The sequence below is a fragment of the Poeciliopsis prolifica genome, unplaced genomic scaffold, assembly GCF_027474105.1.
Source record: "Poeciliopsis prolifica strain line A6 unplaced genomic scaffold, Auburn_PproV2 SCAFFOLD043, whole genome shotgun sequence".
Classification (NCBI taxonomy): domain Eukaryota; kingdom Metazoa; phylum Chordata; class Actinopteri; order Cyprinodontiformes; family Poeciliidae; genus Poeciliopsis; species Poeciliopsis prolifica.
Genome location: NW_026562418.1, coordinates 3,563,665 through 3,591,635, shown reverse-complemented (window position 1 = coordinate 3,591,635; position 27,971 = coordinate 3,563,665). Strand labels below are relative to the sequence as shown.

At 40.3% G+C, this 27,971-nt stretch overlaps 3 protein-coding genes across 3 annotated transcripts; 1 reads left to right on the top strand and 2 right to left on the bottom strand.

Annotated features, from left to right (window-relative positions):
- Positions 1-515: 515 nt before the first annotated feature.
- On the bottom strand, positions 516-5,249 carry tpbga (trophoblast glycoprotein a). Its single transcript, XM_055055955.1, has 2 exons — positions 4,766-5,249; positions 516-4,316 (listed from the first exon to the last, which is right to left on the bottom strand). Exons 1-2 carry the CDS (start codon positions 5,017-5,019, stop codon positions 3,467-3,469), a joined length of 1,104 nt encoding a protein of 367 aa, XP_054911930.1. The 5' UTR covers positions 5,020-5,249; the 3' UTR covers positions 516-3,466.
- Positions 5,250-6,534: 1,285 nt separating this feature from the next.
- tmem222b (transmembrane protein 222b) lies at positions 6,535-15,363 on the bottom strand. The gene is made up of 6 exons (XM_055055964.1): positions 15,179-15,363; positions 13,530-13,614; positions 12,716-12,747; positions 12,551-12,647; positions 12,331-12,461; positions 6,535-10,531 (listed from the first exon to the last, which is right to left on the bottom strand). The coding sequence occupies exons 1-6, from the start codon at positions 15,295-15,297 to the stop codon at positions 10,444-10,446; spliced, it is 552 nt and encodes a 183-aa protein (XP_054911939.1). The 5' UTR covers positions 15,298-15,363; the 3' UTR covers positions 6,535-10,443.
- Positions 15,364-21,471: 6,108 nt separating this feature from the next.
- On the top strand, positions 21,472-26,815 carry paqr7a (progestin and adipoQ receptor family member VII, a). The gene is made up of 2 exons (XM_055055959.1): positions 21,472-21,763; positions 23,430-26,815. Exon 2 carries the CDS (start codon positions 23,461-23,463, stop codon positions 24,517-24,519), a length of 1,059 nt encoding a protein of 352 aa, XP_054911934.1. The 5' UTR covers positions 21,472-21,763; positions 23,430-23,460; the 3' UTR covers positions 24,520-26,815.
- The last annotated feature ends 1,156 nt before the right edge of the window (positions 26,816-27,971 follow it).

Below are 27,971 nucleotides of genomic sequence, written 5' to 3'. Positions count from 1 at the left end.
TAATTGTTTTTTCTCCCAGCTTATTGTTGCACACTTTCTTCGTACTTCCAAAGGAAGGCACGCTGCCCCAGGTAAACAAACCTCGGCAACAGTTATGCAATTTACGCAATCAGCATTTCCACTGATTATAGGACTGCGCGGTTTGACATTTCGAACATAAATTTGCTGCATGGAAACGCGCCAAAACTTTGCTAGGATGAGCGAAATTGGTTTATTTTGCAAAACTGCAACAGAAACCTTGTTTTTCATGTGACCAACAAGCAGAGGTTGCCCCGGAAGCAGTGGGCGACAGGAAGTAGTTCTTATTTCAAGGAAACATGAAACATAGCTGAATTGTGTTTTTTCGACATTAGCGGAATATCGACAATTTTCTGTGCCCATTTGTAATGGAAATGCAATTACAGTTACAGTTGGCGGTTAAGCCACCACGGCTTTTTGGACATCTTACAATCTGCACCATGAATCCTATAATAATACACACCGATTTAGCATTAACACAAATGCCAACATATGTCTGAAAGGACCAAATAAATACATTCTTTAATCATTATGCTACATTAGACAAACTTTGTGCTGATAAAGATTCCCTCTTTTTGGGATGACTGAAAGTGAAAGTGAAACTGACAGCATGACCAACTATCACAAAATCCACTTCATGTTCTGATGCTTAAATCTGCATAACACTGGGTTTTTTGTTTTTGTTTTTTTTTAATGCGCTAACATACATGGCAATACAGGACACTATGTCGTGGCACTTTAACAAACACAAGATAACACAGCAATGTCCATTCAAGCTCTTACAATAGCATGTTTACAAATAAATAATGCACAATGCTATGAACCCCACTGGTTTAATAAAGTTCCTAACACCAGGAGATATCACAGAAAGTTCATATTTGCCACATTTCTGACATTTTTGTTTTTTTCACTCAGCAACCATCCTTAGTGCTAAACTTGGACTTTTTCCCGTTTTTCCAACTTTAGGTTGGATTCTCCACAGATTTCCAGCTGGAAACTGGAAAAAAAATCTGATCTCCAAGTACAAATAGGTTAACATTACTCCAGTTGTAAAAGGCAGCGGCAGCAGGGAAGTTCCTGTAGTTACGTGTAGCAGAAAAATGTCATATTGCAGCAAGTAGAAAAGGGAATAAAAGTCACAGGAGAGTCAGATGGGCTTCCAGCTCGCCAGGAATCTGTAGAACACAGAGCTACGTCGGCCCACATGAAAGATTTAGCCATGTTGCCACTGTTGAAGCAGCCAGCGAAGTAAATACAAATAATCATCATCGCAATAAAAAGACTGCTTGAATGAAATATGTGGTAGTAAATTGTAAGTGAAGTATTTCAAGACGGCTGACTGACTTTGCTCAATTGCAGGTTGAATTTTCATACTTACTGTTTGCTGTGAGCACAAACTTTATGCTTTGTGCACAAAATCTTGTCCAATAAATCTCATTGCATGCACATTATTTGTGCATGCAAGTTTGATACACTGCTGCAGTCCCAGTTTGTGTTTTTGCATGTGTGATGACTGTTGTGAAATCAGTGATGAATATAGTACATGCTTAAAGGTGCAGTATGTAACTTTCATAAAAACATATTTGTTGAAACTGTGTTATCGCAGTATGCTATGAGACTGTGAAAAATCAAGCCTCTCTGCCTTCTCCAAGCGCTAACAAGTAACAATCAATCAGAGGCAGAAGGTTGGTCTTAGCGCTGTCAATCTCTCATAGTGTGGCGCTGCTCATCCCTTGATTCCCCTCCCTTCCTTTCTCTCTGCTATGATACAGCATCTTCCTGATAGCAGATCCTGTAGAGAATGCGAAGGCATTAGCCCACTGAGCGGCAAGTACACGAGGATGACTGACAGCGCTAAGACCCGCCTCCCATCTCCGATTGGTTGTTTTTTGCCTGGGAGCGGTACATTTTCTTCATTCAGCAATAGGGGTCACGTCAATCTTTTCTCAGATTATCTCTACACAAACATAATAAGGTTACAGTTTTAACAAAGATGTAAAAACATATATATGTTTTAAATGTGCATACTGCAGGTCTAAAGTAATATTTTCATTTTATCTACATATTTTTTTCCAAAGTGATGAACAGGTTCTGCAGAGCTCCAACCTGAATGTGATATCACACAAAAATGATATTATTTATTGGAATAAATAGCATTCAATTCATACAATATGGGATTTTAAACAATGACCTGCCAGCTTTACCATATTATGATCGTTTGTTTTCTTGATCGTCCAGACAGAAAATCCTTCTAAGTGCTGCATGCTGTTGTGAAGATGCTCTCTACTTGCAACACGGCTTCAAAAAGAAACAAAACCAAACACAATACTCTGTGGTCCCCCATTGAAGCATGTGAAGCCCTGACTTTGCTGATCCATCTGACCAGTTGTTATCGTTCTGTCACTCTGAGGATGTAATTTCCTCTCTCCAAACTGGCTGCAATATGAAATCTTTGCTGTGATCGCTGAGAACGCCGTCGCTCACGACAACCTCATAGAACCTCGCTTTTCACGAAATCTAAACTTCGAGCGCATATTGTTCTTTCTTCACCAAGCCGCTCGAAAAGACCTCGTGAATGAAACAATGTGGCTGGTGCTTCAGAATCATCTGTGTCTTATCATTGCAGGGAGGAAAAGCCCCTTAAACAGAAAAACGTGGAAAGCCAGAACTTTTTTTCTTCTCCTCCTTTTTTACCCCTTCAAAGCGCCTCCAGAGCGAGGGCTGTTGTCTTTAAGGAGGAGGGGAAGAAAGAGGAGTGGGGCGGGGGGTTACTTTCAGCGGCTTCAGCTCGGGGCTGGTTCTCATCATTTTGACAATAAAACTCAAAGAGTTGAAACAAAGCAAAGTTTCACGGAAAAGAGAAAAAGGGGGGGACGGAGGGAGGCGAAGGGGCAGGGAGATTTCCGCTGGCCTGTGCTGAATTGTCTTCTCCGTTTCTAATCCAACAGCCAAAGAGGAGCGGAGTGGTGATTTTAAGAGGAGCTTCGGGGGACGGCGGGGGAGAAAAAGCTTTTGGTGGCTTAATTCCTCTCTGGCACCCTGGGGCAAGAGGCCGGAGGGACCAAAGGGCTTGAAAGGGATCAAAGATGAATGAGTGATTGTGCTTTAAATTCCCAAAGGTTTGTTTTCATAGTGTCAGAATTTTATGGCAGTTCTGTTATCCCCGCCTCCCTCTTCCCTTCTTGTTCCATGAGATCTGTTTGATTCACAAATTTAAAAAAACAAAAAACAATACTGAGCTCACTTGAGGCACTTACGTTTTGCTCCTTGAAAGTGTCAAACATCTTCATTTGACTGATGAGTGCATGCTTCAATCAAAGTCTTGTAGTTTTAAGATATATTTACAGGAATGTCTGTACACTATTTTATCACATTTCTTTACATTCTGCAACTGATAAACAAAGTAAGAGAAAGAGTTTCTTGCGGACGCTCCGCAGCGATCGTCTTCTCATGCGTCAGCGCTTGTGGAGACTTGTGATAACCTGGGGTCGGAGTCTATCTCGAAACGGTAGTGGTAGCCCTCCCAGACCTCCCTGCAGGCGTCCCGCATGTCATACACACGCTTCTTGATTCCCTTGCGGTTGAGATAAAGTACTAAGAGGAAAATGAGGCCAATGAAGCCCAGAACGATTCCCAAGAAGACATAAGAGGTCTGCAAAGCGAGGTCTGCCCCAACGTCCCTCTGCTGGCATTCCAGAGTCAGCATGCCCACTGCGAGGATGGATGTGTTCCTCATGCTGGGAGGGAAGGCGCACAGGAGGCCCTCGGCATCCCGGACGCGATCCTGGGATCTGTTGAGCCACTGCGCAAAGGGTTCAATGCCGCAGGTGCATGTGAACGGGTTCTTCCCCAGAAGCAGAGAGGCTCGGGGAAGGGAGTCCAACTCTTGCAAGCCTTCGTCGGTGAAGGTTTTCAGGGCGTTGAGCGTGAGGTCAAGCTCCTCCAGGCTCTCCAGACCTGACAGGGCGAGGCTGCGGATGGCCACCAGAGAGTTGTTGGAGAGCTGGAGGCGGCGCAGGCCGTGCATGCGGGAGAAGGTGTGCGAGGGCAGGTAGATGAGGCTGTTGTCAGACAAGTCCAGGACCTGTAGGTTCGCCAGGGAGACCGTCTGGAGGGAGGCGGCCAGGTCCATCACAGACGAGTAGTTGTAGAGGGATCGGCTGAGGTTGAGCTCCTGCAGGGACTGGCTGATGTTGCTGAAGGCTTCGGGGTGAATGACGGTCAGCTGGTTGTTGCTCAGATCCAGAAAGCGAAGGCGGAGAAGTCCGGAGAAGGTGTGGAATTCCATCTCTGAAATTCTGGGCCGGAAGAAAAGCATGACGTTTAGGTCAGACTTCAAAGCACAGTTCCAGAGGAGGTCTGAATGAAAGAAGTACTCTGAGTCATGGATTCTTGACTCTTCATCTTGTGAAGAGTCAAGAGTTCTGATGCCACAGAGAAAAATTATAATCCACTACATTGGATTACTTGCTCAGTTCAATAAAATGTTTACAGATTGTTCTAACTGACAGAAAATGTGATCTTTTCAAGCCAATTACATGTTCAGTTGTGCACAAATACACAGTCCAGATTCATACCGATCCAATCCAGTCATACAGACACATTAGATTAAATTGCCCACAACCTTTTCTCATCTCAAATCAGACAATGCAGATGAATTCAACTCATAATGCCAACTTAAAAGTTTTTAATGTGAGAAATCTCAGCCATGTGCATTGAATGCATGGCGTTTCCAGCGGTATCTTACCTGTTGTTGCTCAGTGAGAGGTTGGTCACGTTATCCAGACCCCTGAAAGACTCCGGACCGATTCGGCTGATCTGATTCCCGATTATAAACAGATTCCGGGTGTATCCCGGGATCCCGGTCGGGATACTCCTCAGGTCTTTGGAGACGCACTTGACTGTCTGTGCCGCTTCCGAGCACTTGCAGCGCGGAGGGCACGACGCGTCCACGGAGGCGAGGAGCGCGCAGAAAACAAAGCGGCTCGTCAGGTGCAGCATGTTGGAGCGAAGTCCGAAAGTCAACGGGAGCGAACGAGGAGGAGAGACCGCTGGGAGGAAGGAGTCAGCTTCTCCGAGACGCGAACATCGCGCGGTCAGTTGTCCCGGCCGGGAACGCGCCTTCAACTTCGCATGTCTGCAGAAAGTGCGGTCCGCAGCGGGCTGGGTCTGGTTTCCACTGAAACAGAACCGGGGGTCGCGCCGATCACAGGGGGAGAGGAGGGGAGGGGAGGGGGGCTGTTTGATCCTCAGAGCGGGGCGTCGCTTCTTCCCTCAACAATGCAGTTAAAAGAACCATCGACTGGATCATCATCTGCGGGGAGGAGAGGGGAGGGGCTTCCCTTTCCCCCTCCCGCCTGACCGGATCCACGAGGAAGGAGAGCGGGTCGGAGATGCCAGGGTTCCGGGTGTCTCTCTCTCTTTCTCTCTCTCTCTACCAGCAGTTTTGATGACCCGAGCCTAAATCTGGATTTTTTTTAAACGTGGACTTTTGTCATAAAATTTGCAGGGCCGGATTTCCAAGCATGTGGGGCCCTGGGCTGGAGCCAGATTTGGTGTCTTTCCCACCACAGAAAGATTCTCCCTCTGATACAAATTTCAGTGCAACAATGATTGGTTCTATAGATAAGTGGGTATGAATTAATATATAATATTTTTTATTACATCTGCCATGTTGGAATGCAAATCATTACTAATAACTTCATACATGAGTAGTGCCATACATATCAATGCAGTTTATCTTTGAGATTTATATAAAACATGATGCAAAACATTTAAAAAAAGAAGAAAAAAAAATCTAACTGGCGTCCTTTTAAAATTGTGACCCTGGGATATTTCCCTTTTAAAGCTGCAGTGTGTAATTTTTTTTATAAAAATGTTTTCCCATATTTAAAACTGCCAATCAGAGCCAGGAGGAGGGTCTTAATGCTACCAATCATCCTCATGTTCGCTGCTCAGTGTACTAACGGCGTAAAAACAATTTGCCATGAAAGAAAAACCGTTCACTCGCAGTCCCTGTTGGCTATGCTAACTAGCTTTTGCATTCATGGCAGGCTATCCTGTGGTGAACCAGCTGTAGCTCAACAAAGAGCAAGTGGGAGGGGGTGAGCGTGAGAGTGATTGACAGCGGTAAGGTCCTCCTCCCGGCTCTGATTGGCTGTTCATGTGGAAACAGAATTTTGACTAATATGTACGAGAACCCTTTTTTTTTTCATTTGACTTTTTTTTCGTTCAATAAAACTTTCCAAAGTCTGGCCCAACATGTAGGATCATCTCCTCTGAACAGGACTGTTGGCCACTCACAGACCTACAGCCTTTCTCATGGCCGATGTGTCTTCTGACAGCTTCTGACCATTTTTGACGGGAATCACTCCGGAGCGTATAAATAGAAACTCGAAGAGGAGGAAGAGGAGCTGTCATCCTTCAAGCCGACAGCCCTGATGAAACGCAGCGCTCATAATTCAATGATGGAAAGCTAAAAGGAGGGGAGGAAAAAAGAAAAGGCCCACACATTGATAGAATAATAGACGTCTTTATTAATGTTATAGCTGTTCACACAGTCGCTTTCCGAATTTTGGAGAACCCCCAGCAGCAAGAGAGATATCTGGAGGATCGGAATGACACAAGGGTTTTGAGTCAACAGACCCGTGTTCAGTACGTAACAAGTGAATGGCGGCACTAGTGATGCCGTCCCGACTGTTTTTTTTTTTGTCCACAGACTAGAACGGCAGGACAGCAGGTCCCCACATTCCTGGACCTGGCTCCTGGATACGGGAAGGCACCACAGCAGGCAACACCTAAGACCGCTTCAATGATCTCCACACAGCCCTGCATTCCTGCGCAGGACTTCCTACGAAGAAGCCACAAGAAAGCCCCTATATGACAGGCAGTTATAAGGCGATCTCTAAAGAGCTGGATATTTATTTTCTCTAATAGCAACGAATGAGCATCTTTTCTAATCCAGCTAACAGAAACAAGAAACCACATTCTCACTTAAGCGTAAATGAAAGTGTTGGGTATTTTGAAAAGTGACATTTCTTTCAATAATGTTTCCCAAAACCACCTGACCCTGAAAGCAAGATGTCTCTGAGCGACACGACTTCAAAATAAAACACGATTTAATATTTTTATCCAAAACTCGACTTCCGATTTGAATTATTTTCCCTTTGTTTTTGTTTTTTTTTGCCACATACATATAAAAAGAAATGACATCAGATATCTTGAAAATATCTAAAAACAAAAACAAAAAAAAAAACTAAAGAGAGCTAAGGAACAGAAAAAACCCTCAATATTTAATTCAAAGTTGAAATAAACAGAAGTTGTAAAACATGTTTGTCAAAAAACATCACTCTGAACTATGGAAACCTGAGGTGAAAAAAGGATTTTAAATAAATTACATCTTCAAAACCAGAAAATTCAATCAAATTGATAAAATCAACTTATTGGCCAGCCTTAAAGCAACACAATAAATGCTTTAAGAGTGGCAAACACATTTTTTTATTAAATCCTGAATATGACTACATGGACTCTACAACAGCGTTTCTTTTTCTGCGTTTTGCTGTTTTGATTTGATAATCATCCCCACTACTGGAGACGGTCTGCAGCTGCAGATGATGAAACATTACTGCCGTCTCGATTGAAGCGGGGATGATTATCTCAAATTTGTCATCAACTCTGATTAAAGATAATGAGCTACTCCATACCCGCAAGAAACTATGAGAAATATACAGCACTAAATTAAAAGCTCTGCAAAAGTATTTGCACACCTTGAACATTTTCCACATTAAAGTCATAAAAGGCTGAGTTTAGTTGGATGTTGTTCGATAGAGCAGGGGGTCTGGAAGTTTTTGATCCTTTCACAATTTCTCTCAACAATTTGGCTAAAAAAGTGAAAAATAAGCAAAAAAACTTTAAAAATATACATATAACAAATGGAAATAGAGCACTTAGGGGGCTTTTTTTCAGACTGAATGAGGGAAATATCAGTAATACTGAATTATTTTTTAGATAATTAGTTACATTTGTGGCTATAAATGAGTTTTAGTTGGACTGGGGCCAAAAACGGTTCATTAGTTTGTAAAGGTTGCCGACTCCTTGAACAGACCAAATGATGAGAAGACTCGCCGCAGCACTATGCTGCCATCACCGAGCTTCTCCTCTCTAGTGTTGACTATTGCATGTAGGCCAAATGAAGATCCTGCTTGGATTGTGGAAAGGCTCAAGAGGTGTGAATACTTTTCACAAGGTTGAAGAGAGACAATTATGACTTTCCTTTTTCCTGCATGCATGCGACACACACATGCAGCCATGCAAGTGAATGCTCTTCCTGATAGAATATGTAGAAAGTAGCACACATTCTGTTTTAGGCACGGCTCTGCTACAACCCTCAGCAGACGTTAAACACAAACATGGAATACAAAGTACAAATTTAGTGTCAATGACTAAATTTTAAAAAGTCAAGGTCATGTTTTTACAAAATGCCCACTAAAATGGGGAGTCAAATATTTACAGGGAGGAGAGGCGAACTGTACGCATGAAGGTAGGACAGAGTGTTAGGGCCAGGCACAGAAAAAAATGCTACTTATGATATAAAGTCACATAATATTATGAGAACTAAGTCACAATATTGCAAGAATAAAGACACACAACAGCAAGTCGGAATAATGTAAAAATAAAGTTGCAATAAGACAAATGAAGAATATTACGAGAATATGATCGCAATGTGAAAAAAAGTCAGAACAGCACAAAAATTGATTTGCGATATTACCAGAATAAAGTGAGAATATTGTCTAAATTTCCCGAAAAGAAAGTTGCAATACGAGATAAAAGCAAACCAGAGTGATATGGGAATAAAAAATGACAAAAAGGTAGAATGTGAGTATGAAGTTGTAATAATACAAAAAAAAAGAAATCGTCCTATTAGACAAATCTCATATGAAAAAGTCAAAATTTCATATGAGAATGAAGTAGTAATGTTATAACTCCTACAAGAAAAATAATTTTTAAAAAAATTTAAATGAGTAACGCTGGGAATCATGTGAAGTTATACTTTGGATTCGAATGTACAAAGACGACATACTTAATGTCTGAACACATCAGCATTAAACATCATCAGGAGCAGGACTTTGAAACAATTGTGTAAACAGAGTCCATTTCAAAGAAACCAAAAACTACATTTTTCATGTCATTTTAAGATTTCCTTCTGATAATATTGCCTCTTTATTCTACTATTATGACTTCATCGTCAGAATGTTATGAAAAAAAAAAAAACGTTTTCTGGCCCTAATACTCTGTCATATGAATCAAAGATCCTCTATCGACGTCTGCCGACGACCTGTGCAGGATGTCGGTGGGGTTGAATTTAAACTTCAAAACAGGCGGCGCGGATATATCCCAGCGACTTTCGGCTCTGGACCGCTGAGCCGGGAAAGCAGCAGGAAGCAGCGGCGCTCGCTGAAACACTGAGCGATGGTTGGCGAGCGTGAAAAACCTGAGAATCCTGGCTCCCTGCTGCTGCTGGAAGAGAGAGAGAGAGAGCTCCACGCTCCTTTGTTTCTGCTTGCAAACAATGGCAGGATTTGAGTCTGCCCCCTCTACTCCGACAGCCATTTGTAGTGCCAACCATCATGAGGATTGAACATTTAATATAAAAAAAGAAAGAAAAAAAAGCAGAATGCTGAAAATGCCACAACGTGATCTCTTCTGTATCGCAGAAGAGATCTGCGATACAGGTCATGAATCAGGCACCGACTCTGACTTCTGTGTGAAAAATCAGTAATGAGCAGAAAGAAAACATCCGAGTGGGATCGTGGATATCCATCACAACCACATTCACCAAGGTCGCTACAATCGTCGCAACGATGAGCTGTTGCTAACAGCACCGTGAGGTTAGACGTGTTCAAGGAATCTTTAAGAAAATATCTTTCTCAGAAGATGCCGACTGCTCGCTGTGTCATGTACAGTTGTTAAAATGCGCTCACATTGCTGTGGAAGAGCTACAATAGATCAAGTATGAAATGCTAGAAAGTCGCGATAAGGCAGCTAATGACGTTTGTGCTCCATGTATAAAAATGGCTTTCGGAAGCACTGAAGATATCAGGTAAACAACCCCATCAGTCTGAAAGCAAGGCATGAATTTTACTACACCAGAGCATCTTTGCAATTAGTGTGAAGCTGTTATTTTCGGATGCACAATAGCTGGAATTCATAAAAATGCATATGTGTGAATGGATATGAAGCGTTGAGGTATAACAACTTCGGCACTGCAGTGAGAAAAAAATAAACACGTTTCCATTGTGGAAGTCCTCTCTGAGAGGTAGGCAGGCTTTAAGTCCTCAGTTACTGTTGCTCGACACGGCGATGGCGTTCTTCAAAAAGGTGGTTCGTGTTTGGTCGTGGCGGCCGCCTCACCTGGCCCCACCCCGGTCATCGGATGTTGATGGCGAGAGCAACTGCGAGCACGACGCTCACGAGCAAAAAGAACGGCAGCCAGGTCTTCAGCACGCCCGCGCAGCTGGACAGAGAACAGAAAACAAGCTGAGGACAGCAGAGTTTATGCTGCTGCCGAAAGATCACACAGAGTTATAACAATAACAAGCTTCCAGGATTGATAGACACGCTGCGCTTTCGTTTCAATTCTCATGTTAACGAGTCGATATCATGAAGCCTTCCGCCGTTACCTGAGTGAAGTTGTCTTCACACTGCCTTCTCCAAATCTAAACAAATTGGTGTCAAACATTTGTGCAGCAAAACTGTCCATTTTTACTGCTTTACTTTGAAGACGTTAATCAAAGCTAGAAGGTCAACTTGTTCGAACCCACGTATTACAAAATTTTTGTTTGTGCTGCTGTCATTTTAAAATGTGAAAATGTGCAAATGTTTCCAGAGGTCATGAAAGGTCAAACAACCCCTCCACCTTCTTCCAATTAGACAAAAATTGGAAGATCAACTCGATCTTCCAATCGAATTGTGCTTGCTGCACAAGCAAATTATTTTGCTTTTGCTTTGAAGATTGGAAGCTGACAGGGTCAAAAGGTCAGTCAGCCCCCCCTCAAATTAGCCAAATCTAACAAAATTTGTCAAATATTTGTGCTAAGTTTGTACATTGAAAAAAATATATATATATATATATATATATTTATGCTGCTATAATTTTAGATATTAATGAAAAAGGTTTCGGAGTCCTCTACAGTCGAATATAATCTGGAATTTTGGAAGTAAAGTTACACATTTTACCTTAAAAATCAAAAACAAAACATAACCTTTTGACTCAAAAACACAAAAGGAGGTTGCATGAACAGAAAATCGTTTTTAGATGATGTTGTCATGCATTCTGTTTGGTCGCACCTTTAATAAGGCACATTACTGCCCTTCATGTTACTTTTTAGATCTTCTTCCATCTCCATTATATGCAGTAAAAACAGCTTTGCTGTTCGGTTGTTAGCGTTGCTGCAGTATGGAAAAGTTGCTATGAACCATAGTTCTTTTTAAAACCAGAACTCTACTAGAGGTGTAGCAGTTTCTCGTAGAAATACTCAACGGCCTTCCGAAGGTTTGCCCTATATAACTCATTATGCATCCATAGAATCAGGGCGCCTTCCTCTCCTCTTTGTATCGTGGGACCCGGCAGGTTCAGACCCAGTGAAATCATGCCTGGGCCCTCGGGATCCCACTGAGGAACAGCGTTTATTTTTTCTTACTGGATGTAAAGATGCCAGCTGGACATTGTGGGCTTCTTGGGTGGAAAAAAAAAAGGTTCTGGTGTTTTTAGTCTGTCATGTGAACCAACACAGACTTCTGACTTAAATGTTGGTTGATAGTTTGATGCACGGAAATGGGGCTGCGCAACATCCAAAAGCGTGATTGAGATTCAATTGCTGTCCGGTGAGTTTAATCACCAGACAGGCTTTATTTACAGAGACCTGTTTGTAGTTCGAGGGAAATTTAATTTGGGGGACAATTTTCCTTAGAATGATTCAAACATTGAACAATTCGCCAATAAATGGACACCAATGAGATCCCAATTGCAAGAGGTGTCCCCCAAGGACGCCCTCTCAGCCCACTCCTCTTTGCCTTAGTGTTGGAACCAGTTTGACAGCACAGAGATGCAAAGTGTTTAACAATCGCCTTATACGCAGATCATATCTTCATATTCCTTTTGTTCTGTCAATTATCAGTTTCTGTTACGACAGGAATCCTTAATTAATTTAGTGACATTTCAGGGTACGATTCAGTTGCTGTAAATTGCAATGACGATATTGATTGTGATTAATATGCATTTGTCTGATGAGTTTATTTGTTCCTCCGCCTTACCCGACATATTTTCCGTGGATGAATGAGAGAAGGCAGAGGTTCACCATGTTCCATGAGGTGCTGTTCTCGTATCGCATCAGATTCAGAGCCATGGCCACATGGGAGTGACAGTTGTCACAGCACAGGTTGTGCTTTAGAGAAAGAAAAACATTTCACCATTTTAAATTCCTGCCAACGATCCATAAATTAGCTTAGAGCCAGCAAAGCAGCCTTTAGTTACCATCCTGTGCTTGTACTCCTCTGAGGCGTCGTGGACGGCCGTGTCCCAAGCGTTGGAGCCACTGGCGTAGACTTTACTCACGTCAAGCATCCAGTACCTGCAAAGAGGCGAGTTTGGATTTCATCGTTCCCATTAGGCGTTAGATATTGCTGAAGGGCAACTTACTTTGTAGGTCTCCCAAAAGCCATGTTGTCTTCCTGCAAAACATAAATATTATTCATCTTTTACCCTTTTTACCGATCTTAAAAAATAAAAAAGTGTTGAGGCATTTAGAAAATGAAAGTAATTTTTGTCATTCTAATGAACATAAAACAAGATTTGATTTGATTTCAGGCAAGGAGGAAAAGAAACATGTATGTGTCTTTTTATTCTGTCCATGTACAAATCTGGTTCCAGTTGTATTTATTTCACAAATGCAAATATTTTAATACAGGTTGAAGAAGTCCATTATCTCTCTTAACATTAGAGATGCACCAATCCACCTCTGTCACTTCTGAGATATCTGAGGTTTAGTATCGGTCAATACCAATCCGATACAGAAAAACAGCTGAAGGTTTTCTTTCTTTAAATGCAGACATAAATGTAGTGAATTATACTGCAGTACAGCACACTTAAATACACAAAATGCACCTATTTGTTCAGTTATTGCAAATAGGAGTATAACAGTCTATGATAAAGAAACTGAAACTGACAAAAGATAAGACTAACTTGGTCAAACATGTAAAAAAAAAAAAAAACCCTGCAACCAACCTTCTATCAAATTGTTCAGATGGAGGATTTTAGGGATTATAAATATAATATAAAATCAATTATAAAACAAGCATAGAATTAGACTCAGTAGATCTGCCTTTATGGATCAGACACGTTGTCATGAACACCTATCTGGATTTTTTTTTTGACATCGGAGCCGATACAGTTATTTATTATCAGATCGGTGCATCTTTGCCTGAAACAAATATATCTTTGTTTCATTACTCACTGAGACGAAGTACGGTCCAGCAAAGTCTCGGATCACTCCGGTGGAAGTGCAGATTCCCATGTGACCAATGAAAGGAAACAGCCATCTGGATGAGAAACAGGGGGTGGGGGAAAGAAAGCCACAGGTATATTTATTTGCAGATTGATATTTGTGGATGGATATTTTACAGAGCGGATCTGGAATACACGCCTGAGACACCGAGGAAGAAGCTGGATGTTGTTCTGACACAGGAAAAGAACCCGGATGCTCCACTTACACTTTGGAAAAACATCCAGAGGTGATTCTAAATAACCTCTATGACTAATTTTCTTTCGTCATAGAAAATGATCAGGGTTTTTTTTTGTTGCAAATTTATGACCATTCAACCAAAAATATCCACATTGTCTTTCTTGTAAATATGTAAAATTAATCTAGATATTTTTTCAGCATGAGATTTACTCCTACGTAGCAGTTTTCTTTATCCCTTGATTTACAACGACCGCAATACGCCATTGTAGCTTTATTAGACAATATTAACTTAAAATGCTCATCAGAGCTATGCCTGAAACGTACAAAATATGGATATGGTGGCTTTATAGCAGGTTTGTCCAACATTTATACAAAATCGGCTTAAACATTATTGTCTGAGTGACTCAATATTGGGAATGCAATTAACAATAATAGGAAATAAAGAACATATACCGAAAACCTTTCCATACTTTATTCAATAATAATGAAAACCTGAACTCTTTCAATTAAAATAAGCTTTTGGACATTTTCAGATGAGACAGTATCAACACTCTTTAGCAAAATAAAAGCCATTAGATGAGGAAAACAACAGCTTACATGGTTCCTATACATTTTTCATATTCCAGACTCTAATTTCCAGAGTTAACAATCCCATTTTAGCCAATTTGTGAAACATAAACTTTACTGGAAATATGTGAATGATGACGTTAGTTGGATATAGGCACCAGTATACCTCAAGGTTCAGAGGGGTACAGAAAATGGATGGACTGATGTCTATGATGTCTTTTTGCTTTAGACCAGCAAAAATGATCAAGAGACCATATTTTGCTTTTATCTATTCAAGTCCTGCCTTTTCTTCTTCTTCTTTAAACGCTATTGTTTTATAAAGCCCATCTGCTTTACCGTTGCCATTTTTGGTATAAACTGAATACCAGTGTAAACAGTGTAAACAGTAACTGTGCAGTGAAGTGTGAGGTTCTCTCAAGACCACACACTTACATATTTGTGGCCCTTGGTGGGGCCCCGAGCCCAACTTTAAACAGTTTATTTTCCGAAATTAATTTTTTTTTTCCTTTTCAACCCAGAACTTCCAAACTGCCGTTTCTGAGTACAAATAGAAAGTAGCATAAAATCCGCTTAAGCCTTTCGGGTTTCCAAGTTGCTCGCTTCCTGTATATCATACTTCTAATTTACCGTTTAATTATTCATGTGCTGGACCCATCACATCACCCATGGCAGCAGGGAGGGTCAAAGCGGCAGGAATGAGACTTTCTTTATTAGAAAAGTGCAACAAACAGCAACAGGATGGTGCTGTTGTCCGTTTTGTTAGCAGGCTAAGCTAATGAAGCCGTCACTTTCCTACAAGGTGCAGAGGTTTCCTTCAGTTAAAACAGACACAGACGCTGACGACCGGAACTCACGATAGCATGGGGATGGGCGTCCACACAATGCAGTAGGGAAAGCGGCTGATCTCCGGGCTGACTTTTTCTGACGCTATTTGATAATTCTTCATGCTGTCATTTTCAACAACATCCGCCATAGCCAGCTGTGGACTACGAACTTCATTTGTGTCATAGTAACTGTGTCAAGTTACCGCCCAAGTCCAGGTCAGAGACCGGAATACACGGCATTCAAGATTTCACAACAAAAGTTTTCCATAGTTCACATAAGCAAACAGCACAGCTTGAGCTGATTTTTTTAAAATGTTTTAACAGCTTAAATAGTTTAAATAACATTTCGCTTATTTTCAATTGTCTACATGAAAGTATTTTAATATTTCTATGACAATAAGTACAAAAATGTTTTATTCTGAAAGGCGCAGTCAGGTTAGCTAATGACCGAATACTTTCATTCACTCAGCGAAGCTTGACGCACGAGCAATTCATCAGACAACTAAACAATATCATTACACTGTAAACACACCCTATTTATTCTTTTGCTTAAGAGTTTTTTAAAAAAGAGGAATTAAAATAATATAAATTTAATTTAGCAAGTGTATTCCAAAGGAAACACGCATTTTGTTAAATGCACAGAACAAAAGGCGGATAGTTATTTTACTCTAAGAAGAGTAGCGTTACTTACATGTGTTCTCACTCAAATTAAAGTAAAAAATAGCCATCCAAAAAAAAAAACCTTAAGTAAAACAATGAAAATATTTGTTAAAGTGCTTTTTAAGTACTGAGCAACTGATTTAATATTTTAAAATGATGTAATCAGATAGACAAAATCTATAAGCATAAATGTACAAATTCAGGCAGAAAAAACACTCCTCTAAATACATCACTATATATATATATATATATATATATATATATATATATATATATTATATATATATATATATATTTGTTAAATAATAGCATTTTTGAGAGTTGGATAATTAAGTTGCACATTCACATTTTAACTTTAGCAGCTAGCAAAGTATGCAGAGCCTCTTAAAGTACTGTAAAATAGCAGAACTTGTTGTAGTCCTACCACAAGATTACTGTAATTCCATTATATTCAAAATATAATGAAATTGCGGTAACCGTGTAATTTAATTACTGTCCCCTTGTAATGAAATTACGGGAAAACTAATAAAATGACAGTAAGATTGTAATAAAAAGCACCGTAAAAATGTACAGCAATAAAATTACAGTGAAACTGTAGGAAATTTACAGCAAGGTTACTGTAAAAAAAATTTTTTTAAATAACTGGCTAGCAACCCTGCTGCCAGTAATTTATTGTAAATTCTACAGTGACTTTTTAACAGTGAAGAAGGTGGAGGACGGAGGAAAGCCCTTCTCATCCGATGCAGAAAGTACCAGCGCTGCGGTGCCATCTTCACCAAGGTTGTCTGTAACATGCCCCCGCCCCCAGGAGATTTTATAATCATTTACTGATGACTTTTTAAACTATCTTGATTAAAATAAATAATAGGTTTTAGATGAAAGTCAGAACTCAAGTCCACAGTAAATTTTAACAATTCATCTCGGGTTTTTTTCCACCTGTCTCTGCCAACGTTTTAGCTGGAGTTTGCACAGATCTATTTTTACCATCAAAACCTCAACATGGAGAGCTCCAGCAGGATCCCCACCCAGCAAGGCACAAAAGTGTGTTTTCACGCCAGCACAGTGAGCAGTCTGCAGCGAAGTGGAGGATCTCCAGCTATCGAGCTATCTGTGGCAAATGGAAACTGGAAGCAGAGATGAACCCGTGGGATCTGCTGTGGCCCCCATGTACTCCACAGTGGGCCCCATTAGATGTGACAGGTGATAAAGTGTGCAAAGAGCAAAAACAAACCACTCAGCAAAAGTTGGGAGACATTGATAAACGAAGTCGGGGCGAGCTCATCAGGCGAGGAACCTGGGGGAATTCTCCGGCAAAATGCCACCTCGATATCTTGCTGAGCCATCCAAACCAATTAGGCCAGAGGATGGGCTGCTTTGTGGAGTCTAACTTAGATACAGCTTCTTCTTTTCAGTCAAATGGGGTTTGAAAAGCAAAATGCCAAGTGTCTGTAGGGCCCCCGGTTTGGCGCCGTTGTTACTGAGCCTCGCGAGTGGAACAGGGGTCGAATTCTGAACTTTCGCAAACATATCTCGAACCTAATTGTCGAAAAGTTACAGTTTGTGTTGTTAGAAGGAGCCAACAGAAGTACTGCTTTAAAGCTGAGCAGAGCTTTCACTGCCAAACGTTTCTACAGGAACAAATATGCTGAGATATTTACAGAATTTATACAATAATGTCCAATGAATTTACATATTTTCTTCCCGATCCAACCTTATCCTCACCTTTGTAATGATGAGGACAAGTTTTAACTGAAATAGAGAAACAATGGAGTGCATTACAAAATCTTCATCTGTTTAAATGTGGAGATCTTTTTGTTGATATCAGTTCAATAATTTTTTTTACAGAAATGGTCAATGAATTAAATTCACTTGGGTATTTTAAAACATTATGGCTTTTAAAGACTCAGTCATAAAACAATTTAACTCACAATCAGTTTTTCACGCTTCACCACTTATGCAGTATGCAGAGGTACTTTTATCACAGGTACGCCTCACCTGTAAGATCAAGAACGAATCCTAAGAATCACTTTGTATAGTTGTTAAATAATTAATTCATAACTTAAAAAAATAGAATTGTATCAAATACTTATTTTTACAGTTATTTATACCCAGTTAATGATATGACCATCTGGAAAAAAATAAGAGGTTTATGTTAAGTCTTGATTTAAAAGACGGGGTTATGTGAGGTATTTAGGGGTAGGCAATAGCCTATTCTCAATGGGAGTGGGTTTAATTAGTTCTTCCCCAGTCAGTCTGACCAGATTCTTCTCTATTTGAAAACACTTTGCAGTTCTTCCCTGTTTCTTGGAGCCATCTCAGGAGTGGTGGACCAGGCCGGGCATTCTGTGCTAGCGATTTGTATTTGTCGTGAATTTACATCAATAACATCTCAACCACAATCTTCACTTTGCAAAACACTTTAGTTGTTTTTTTTATTATTTCATTTTTATTTATTTATTTATTTATTTATTTTTGTCTTTTATCTGCTGAGTGTCTGCTGGGAAGCAAAGATTAGAAAAAGTCTGTGTAAATTTAAATAAGACAGTGTCAGCTTTAAAACTGCAGAATGACACTTTTACTTAAAACAAAATGTGTTTGACATACAGTGCAGACCAAAAGTTTGGGCACAACCTTCTCATTCAATGGGGTTTCCTTTATTTTCATGACTATTTATAAGGCAAGAAAGCCCACTTATTAATCTGACAGGGCACACCTGTGAAGTAAAAACCATTTCAGGTGACGACCTCTTGAAGCTCATCAAGAGAATGCAGTGTGTGCAAAGCAGTAATCACAGCAAAAGGTTGCTATTTTGAAGAAACTACAATATAAGGCATATTTTCAGTTGTTTTACACTTTTTTATTTTAGTACATATTTCCACATGTGTTAATTTGTAGTTTGATGCCTTCAGTGTGAATCTACAATGTCAATAGTCATGAAAATAAAGGAAACTCATTGAATGAAAAGGTATGTCCAAACTTTAGGTCTGTACTGTATTTGTCAAAACTGTCACCATGGTTTGCTTAAATCATCTCCTGGCAATAAACAAGTTTTGCAACAAAGACAATCCCAGAAGAATCTTTACCCTCCAGGTGAACATGTGCTATTCTTTAGCACGAGAGAAAAATATATCATTAAAAACTGCTACATACCAGTTACGGCTATCACAATTACTATGTTAAATGGAGTCCAACTAAAACTGAGGCTTTTGCAAGAGGAAGCACTGCCCCTGTGTGGACACTCTGAAGATGACATTAGATTGACCTTAAAACAGGTTAAGCAAGTATAGGATGTAGACCTTCATGCAATTTCCCTGTTCTGACATGTCCACCTTTCTGTTCTGCATGTTCTCAGTCTGTATGTATGTGTTTGGTTCAGGATAGATTCACTCATTTTGGAAATGCTGTTCAGAAAGGTTCAAATTTGACCAACGAGTACGGATGGCTGATAAGCTGCAGCAAACACCCATTTCCTGTTTTTGTGGCTGATATTAACCGACTCAAACTGACAGAAATTGTGAGCTTTTCTTCTAAAAAGCAAAACGTGTGAGATCCTTCTTTCATTTTGGATCAAACATGAGCTGCAGACCCATTTTTTACAAAAATCAGATTAAAATATTCCATATTTTGTTCTTTTTTATGCACGAACATATAATAAAATAACATAGAATCACAATTAAAATATTTAAGAGTTGTGCCACTGAAGTAACTAACACTTTAGATGTTGGCCAAAGTGGCAATATGTTTGAACACTACTGATCTAAGCTGTGGACATAACTGTTGGTATCATTCTGCTATTGACCACAAAACTGACAACGATCACTGAAAAGTCTTGAAACTGACAAAAGGACCAATCCAAATCAAAAACAGCTGAAAATGAACCAGCGAAAATCAGTCGTTGCTTTTGGAAGACGGTTCAGCAGAATCAGTTAAGGTAATGAACTAATGAAAATACTGAACTCCAACTACTGTGATTTCAATACTTCTGCTCCATCTATGCATTTCTCTATTTTTAGTGAATGTGCAATCTTGCTATGCAAGCGCAGTTGAAGACAGGAAGTGTCAAACTGTTTAAGTGACATAAACAGGGAAGAAGTGATGAACTGAAACCTTAAAGCTCCGGGTTAAAACAGAGACCAATGATGGTTTTTACAGTGAGCTCATAGTTTATGCTATTACACTTGTCATGTCCAGTTGTCCAGCCTTCCAATGGGTCGGGAGGCTGGACAAAGCTTATTTTAAAGAGTCTTTGAGAAGTTTTTGAGGGTTGAAAACCATTACTTCAATCTGATGTCATTCTGTGCAAAAACCAACAACAACTTGAGCATGAAGTGGAGTGATTTAAGTAAGAGAACACTGCAAAAATTAACGTTGGAGCTTGGTTGATCACCTTCCACGAATTATTGTTACAGCAGAAATGATTTCCTAAACTTAAAAATGTGTTTCTGCTAAAAAAAAAAAAAAAAAAATTATTACTTCAGAAGTTTTCTTGTTGAACAGAAAGCGTAGAATTTTCTGGAGGGCGTGAAATAATCTTTTACAGAGATTGCCATTACTTGTTAACCACTGAAACGCCCATCGTGTTTTGATTCATAGGTATATTTGTTACTTTTTCAGCCAACTTTTTTATGTCATTAGAAGAACTTTATATGTGAGTCACATGCTCAGAGCGAGTGTCTGGATCTCTCTCCAGGGCATGTTCAAGCTAATTCGTCTCTTCAGGTGGAATGTCAACCTTGAAAACAAAATGTACCAGGTAGGAAACTGGTACTTTTATGACTTTTATGCCAAGTCATAAAAGTTCCAAACCATCAAAAGCTAAGCATTTTTAAATAAATAATTGTTGCATCCCATCAGAGCCTACTCTGTCCTCTCTCAACATATATAGCCATAACATTATTGTGTAAATTATCAAGTGGATGCCTCCACTTGTCTTCAATCAGTAGATCCTCATTTCAGAATTACATCAGCCATAAATATTTACCCACCAAGCCTTTCTTGTAGTTTGGAGAGATTCCAAACTACTGGAATTATGTCATCAGAGAGGAAATCAAACCTGTGCTGGGGTGGAACAATATCACACAAAATTCTGAAAAATTCTGAGCCATTTCCTGACTTCAGAAACATAAACAAAACCAATATCATATTCTGTTTATGCAATGTGGTCTTAGAGGTCTGTGTGTTGCTGCCTGTATGATGTACTCTATTTCATGTATGTGTAAACAACAGCACAGCACACAGTCACTTGCAAAGAATGTTAGCAGCTCTCCACACCCACACAGACTGGATGTTTTCACTTGCTTTGGAGAAATGCCCTGAACCACAGACATTAGCTGGGACTTTGAGTTTGAATGTTAATTGTAATATTACTGAAGATTTAAAAACTTGAATTAGTTGGTTAGGTAACATTTAAATGCTAACAAAATCATTTTTAAGCTTCAGAAACAGCACTAAATAGTCAATTCAGAGGTAGAATGTTTTGGTATATGTATATTTTTTTATGAATGAAGGAGGTCGTTTTATCTTGAGTTGGAGTTTTTTAAGTTGTGATTTAATTTTGTATCCTTCTTCCTGCTTCTCCCGCTACTCAAGTAGATTACGTTTTCCGGTGTGTTTTTCAAAATCAAACGAACTTTTCTCGAAAAAAAATATAGGAGGGTGTCATAGTATCCTCAGCTGAACTAAATTTACTCTTCCGCCGTTTTAAAAACGCTAAAGTGGCATAACAACGCCAAAAGACGAGCTTGTTTCACAAACAGACCGAGAACCGATGACAGAAAACCACGGGAGAAATGGGTGCTTTTATTGTTGCAGAAAGGTCGCGAAACTTCCGGGAGTAGGTTGAAAGCAGCTTGACGCACAATTCTCACATTAACGACCTAATCTGTTGAATGTCTTCTGTCCTCGGCTGGGCGAAGACGGCAAAAAGGAGTCTGCTGCGGAAACAAGCGCAACCAGGTAAAAACATCGTTATTAAATGAGCTCTGTTAAACAGGACCTGCCGTTTCAGGAGCTGTTATAATTTACCGAGTGGGTTATGACTGAACTTCACGGGTCTTTACTCGACTGTCATTAAAGTGCCATTAACGTGATGGCACACCTCGCACGGGTTAATGGCTCTCACTTGGTCTGTTATATCACGCACGAGCCTGTTCCCGACTGAAAAGTAAGAAAACAAATGGGCAAAAAGCGAAGTGGTGGCCACAAGGAGGGGCTTGTTTGCAATTGCCTTGTTCCTTTAACTGAAATTATTATATTTTCAACATTTCCTAAGAGAATGCGACTCTCTTTTTTGCTTAAAGTTGGAAGCGGTTGGCAGCCGGGTTGTCAAGGCTGAAAAATGTAACAATTTTCTGTTCCAGTTTTGAGAAATATGGAGTCCGTGACACCTAAGTGTTTGCGTGCAACAGTAGCAACCCCTAAAACCGCTATTACCACAGACAATTCTGTCAAAATGCTCGAAATCATCCTATGAGAAAAAAAAATAACCAAACACCCAGAAGGAAAGTCTGACCTGAAGCGCTAACCATGGAGACCGCAGTGATGGGAAAGCAAGTGATCGACTTCCATCAGCTGGGGTCTCTAGGAGGGGTTAAGTGGTGGCATTAGAGGTAACCTGGTTATCAGGCAGTTTCCGGAGTGTCTGATGGGGGAAATGGGGAATGACGTCAGAAGATACGCAGGATGCTTGGCATACTCATTAGACAGCATTCATCAATGGTGTTATCGTTATGCACTCAAGCTGGACAATTGCAGTGCTACGCCAAAGTTTTCACACCATCCTTTTTCTGACCACAAACCACAAACTTTGCAGTTTGTCGTTGAATGGAACTTGATGTGATAAATCGACACTAACAGTGTCCAGAGTCCAGACCAAGAATCTTTGGCAAAGGGTTGACTCGGGACTGAAGATAAACTTTTGCCACATGTTTCACTTTTTTCTCTGTAAGTAAATTTGAAAACCATGTCTCGTTTCCATTCCACTGCACAAACATGTGTTGGCCGATCACCAAGAATTACAATAAAAAGGCTGTGATTATAATTTGGATTAAGTTGAAAGGGTAGAATAGCTTTCAAATATAAAGTCATAAATAGCATAAATTGTAATTAGCTTTTTGAAATATATGAGGCAGGAAATAAATTCTAGGGCAGGGCTCAGCCACCTTTACAACTCCAGAAGCCATGTTTGACTTTGGTGCAGCTAAATAAGACTTGTTTTTAAAAGACAACCTAATTTTTACTTGATAAATGTCTACTTCAGGGAATTTGTCCTTTCTATAGTACCCCATTTTATTTCTAGATTTAAATTATAAGATAAAGCAAAGTTAAAAAATGTGCAGAATTTAAGATGGGTACATTTCCTTCTGTGGGATGTTGAAATGTATTAAAACCAAAAATGAAAAAAAGGACAGAGTTTCTAACTGAATAACAAAACAAAAATACCAACATTCCACATTTAAGTGAAAAAAATATCCTTTTACCAGTATTTGTTATTAAAGTTTGATTAAAAACAAGAACTGATTATCATTTTAAACCAGTTATTCAGAGCCACTTGTGACTCCGGAGCCACCAGTTGCAGACGTCAGCGTGTTTATTTAAATGACATTGACTCCCTTTTCTGCAGGGTTCACCCTTTGTGATCAGCACAGGCAGCCATGGCCACCATGGTGATGGAAAGCATTGGGCGAGTGTTCATCAGCCGGCAGCAGATCCGGCAGGTACCCCGACTGCTGACCGAGGCGGCGCCCTCCATGCCCGGCACCGTAACAGACTCCGAGGTTCCTGCCTACTTCAGGGAACGCTACGTCTCCACGGGTTACAGACCGCTCGAGCAGAGCTGGCGCTACTACTTCCTGTCCCTGTTCCAGCGCCACAACGAGACCCTAAATGTCTGGACTCACCTGCTTGCCTTTTTATTGCTTCTAGTTAAGCTTCGCCAACTTGCAGTCACGGTGGACTTTGTCAGCGACCATCATTCGTGGCCCTTGCTCATCCTCGTGCTGTCTTCCCTAACTTACTCAGGATTCAGCGTATTAGCTCACCTGCTGGGTGGAAAATCTGAGCTGTGTCACTATTTGTTCTACTTTCTGGACTATGTTGGGGTAGCACAGTACCAGTACGGCAGTGCTGTGGTTCACTTTTACTATGCAGTAGATGAGACCATGCACAGAAGCATGCAAGGACTCTTCATGCCTACTGTCACCATCCTTAGCTGTCTGTCTTGTCTAGGATGTTGCTATGGGAAATACTGCAACCATACCCGACCTTGTTGGGTGCGTAAAGTGTGCCAGGTAATCCCCTCAGCGCTGGCCTATATGTGGGATAGCAGCCCTGTGGCTAAGAGACTCTTGCTGTGGTCCATCGATGATCTGGCAGTCGCCTACCACTTCGGTCAGGTGGCGTTCTTTCTCAGCTGCTCTTTCTTCTTCACCTTCCCGCTGCTGGAGCGCCTCCTCCCTGGACGGTGTGATTTTGTGGGCCAAAGTCACCAGGTGTTCCATGTTTTGCTCTCTTGCTGCACCTTCTGTCAAATCCACGCCTCCTACTTGGACTATGTGCACCGCAGGCAACTTTATTTACGTCTGCATGAAAGCGGCGATGCTGCTCTCTTTGTGGGATTGTATGTGCTCACACTGGTTGGATGTGCACTGGTCACTGCCTTCATGCTGAGGAAAGTTAAACATGTTCTCGACTTCAAAATGAAGTTAAAATAAAGAAGTAGTCAGCTTGGGATCATAGTGCCTTTCCTAACAGAAAACAACATATCTGGAGGGATTTCCTTGTATTAACAAACTGAAGTAGGGTGTTTTTTTTGTGTGTGTGCATTTCTATTGAGGTTTCTTTAACTTATTACTGAAGTAGTGATACTACTGCCTCATTACACTGCCACTACACTGTACTGCTATAACTAAACATAGGAACTGTGTAGCTGCCATTGTTGAGTTTTTAGCTGTTTAATGCTCTGAAGGGATGGTCCTATTGGGCATAATTTGGTGCACAGGCAGAAAAGCGATGAGTGGCATCACTATTCTAGTCACCAGAATGTCTGTTCAAAACAGCAATGGAAGGTCACCAGACACAGAGCATGCATCATAGAACAAATTAGGAGGGTTACTGGATCAAAATGAAGTCTAATGGTCATTTTCCACTAGCACTTTCTCAGTGACACTCAACTCGGTTCTACTAGGTTTTTCACTGGTAATGGTTACGTGATACCAACCCTGTTTTCAATAGTTACTTTGCTGTGGATGCGAAGCGTGTGAAGTCGCGCTAAAAACACATCAGAAGACTGTTGCCCTCTGATTGAAAGGTGGCGCACGTGATCCGCACAAAAACTTTAAGCAGGAGGCCAAGCCACAGGGAGCGGGAACCATGCAATTGGTCCGCGCTCCTGGCTTTAACACAAGTTCAATACATCAACTGTGAACCTGTTAGCCTACAATACACTGGGTGAAACCCTGGGGAGTCACTGTTTGCATTACAAGAGTGATTTCCTTCCAATAATCAGACCTGCCATTTGTGAAGACTCACAACTTTAAGGAAAATGGGAACATTGAAAATGCCACCATAGACTGTGATTGAAGGTGCAGATTGTTTTTCTGCTCTTGTAGTGTTGGTGTCACATACAGATCACGTCGGACTTTAATACTCATTAGTAGTGTCGAGTAGATCCAAGCTGAGCCAAGTCGAGCGTACCAGAGGAAAAGAGCTGAACGTAGGGTTGCATAACTCTGTTTGCATGACTCGCCTAGTTTAATCTCTTACCATGAGCAGATGAAGGAAGAACAAATGCTAATCGTACGATGCAACCTCAAACCTTGTATGTGACTCCTTTAAGCCACCATCAATTTATGTTTCAACTGATATCCAAGGCAGCTTCTCACTAATGACCTTCATATTCTGTTTTTAATGACTGATGCTACTGTGCAACTGTCCTATTACATTTTGATTCCAATCATGATGCCACCCTCTCTGACTCTGGAGCCTACGGTTTTTGGATTGAAATCAAATCACTGATATGTGCACCATAATTAAGACTTCATTGACTAATCCAGTTGGGTTTATAGCTAATTTTTTAGCATATTAAATGTACAAGTTTTTTTTTCTTTTATTTTTTTGTACAATAGGAGATATTATATTTTAGTTTTTATGATGATCAGTTTACATATAGGGTATGGTCAAATGATGGCAGAGATGGAACATTCCTCTTGAAAAATATAAATTCTTTTGCTCTGAGAAGTTAATGCTCTGTTTTGCGTCAGTCTTAATAAGGCAGCACTGGTTGAATGTTGCTTTTAAAAAGGCATTTTCCCTATTTTCCACAAAACGTCATCAGATGATGTGCGGTGGGCAATCACTTGAAGCTGAAGCCTTACTATTTAAGCTGTCATTGTTTTATCAATGTAGGTTTTAAATCTGAAATGCTACCTTATTTCAGTCTGAGGTTTATAGCCTGTTATTTCTTTGTGAGTGTTTTTACGTTGTTCCATGAAGATTACGATTTCATATCATTTAGATGGAATTTTCTTTCTGCCAACATTGAATGAAGCAGTGATGATTGAGGCATTTTGAAGTAAGATTTGGTAAGAAGTTAAAAGGTTTATATCTTCAGTAGATGCCTCTATTGGTGTCTTAATTTAGTAGAAGTCCCGATTAGATGGGACCCCGGCATATTCAGGAGTTGCAGATTTTTCCATGGAGCTCCAAATTTGATGTTAGCTTCAGCCTCCAGAAACAACTCATAGATAGTAAATGTATCGATAGTAAATGTAGAGTTGCATTTTGCCGGGCAGACATTAACAACATATAACCTCACTTTAAAATTCCTGAACTATCTCTGTTGTGGTCATGAGGGATTTATTGTATTACAAAATAAACGTGCCTTTTTTGTTTTTTGTTAACATATTACAACCTGTATATACAGTTCTTTAGTGTTGAAAGAGCTGTACTGTGCCTTTTGTATTTTCTCTGTTTCCCTTGAGTGCTTAGTAAAACTCAGATACACTGTGATACTTTGTGTTGCCTCTGCATCTGTTTTACAAACGTGAGGTTCAATCTGACTTTTAAGGGCTCAACTCTTCACAACCAGCTCCTCTTTCTCAATCAGTACTTAACACTGGTTCTGTTCTCCTCTGAGATCACAAAACATGCCTGGACTCGTTCCCTGACTGCCTGATGGATTCTTTTTTTTTTTTTTTTTTGCTCCTATAGCCTTGGCAAGGCTAAGAAAAGAGTGCTCTGCCAATGAATAGAAATGATAAAACATAATAAGTTCAGAAATCTTTCTCGATACAGCAGATCTTCACCATAGCCCTGGTATGAGATGAGACATAGCATCCTTTCAACATGCCATCTTCAATGCAATCTTCAAAATGCAATATAACACATATGCAGACTTGTTCTAGAAACTTAAGTTGACTCATTTGTTTAGAAAATTAAACTGTAATTATCATTCAACACAAATCAAATACCAAACCTCAGATTTTTCTAAAAGTATCAGTTGCATTGAGAGCATTGGTTGCTCTCAATGGTAATCTCGAATCCAATGTAACAACATTGTTAAATCCAATGTTGTATGCAGCATTTCAGTTATTTGCATATTTTCCAGAGAGCTTTTGAAAGCGATGTGATGGACCTGATAACGGTTGAATGTCTGTTACATTTGAATGGTTAGGTGGCTTTCCATTTGTGTCAAAATGGAGAAGGGGGGAATCCAGAATACAATGTTTGTATCCATCACCCAGGTGATTTCCTCTAAATGCAATGTTTTCTGATCCCTCCCTGACTCCCATGGCAACTTTGTATTAGGCTATTTGTATGGCTGTTGGCTCACGTTAAGTCAACTGATCAAGCTTTTGTCCTCAGCTGTGATGCAACAATAAAACATTGAACCCCAAGCAGCAGTCTCAGCCTTCTGTGAACAGCTGAAAAGGCTTCGCATCAGGTTCCAGTGGAACATTGAAAAGGAGCTGCCTTTTTCCACATGTTTGATTGCATCTTATTTACAGCCTCATCATTATATTGATTTGTCACGGATTCTCACCATACCACGTCATCTATTTGATGGTGATGTGAACGCTCAGTTGTCTGTAATTCACTGATTGCCTACTGGTACTTGTACAAGATTGTTCAGTCTGGCAAAAGGGACAGAGAACGGTGCCTGCTA

Bases quoted from the DNA above. Each gene is read 5' to 3' on its own strand.
- paqr7a (XM_055055959.1), top strand. From the start codon at position 23,461: ATGGCCACCATGGTGATGGAAAGCATTGGGCGAGTGTTCATCAGCCGG.
- tmem222b (XM_055055964.1), bottom strand. From the start codon at position 15,297: ATGGCGGATGTTGTTGAAAATGACAGCATGAAGAATTATCAAATAGCG. The intron at 12,648-12,715 runs GTAAGTTGCCCT...GCCTCTTTGCAG, and splicing joins GCTTTTGGGAGACCTACAAA to GTACTGGATGCTTGACGTGA. The intron at 10,532-12,330 runs GTAAGGCGGAGG...TTCTCTGTCCAG, and splicing joins ATCCACGGAAAATATGTCGG to CTGCGCGGGCGTGCTGAAGA.
- tpbga (XM_055055955.1), bottom strand. From the start codon at position 5,019: ATGCTGCACCTGACGAGCCGCTTTGTTTTCTGCGCGCTCCTCGCCTCC. The intron at 4,317-4,765 runs GTAAGATACCGC...CTTCCGGCCCAG, and splicing joins CTCTCACTGAGCAACAACAG to AATTTCAGAGATGGAATTCC.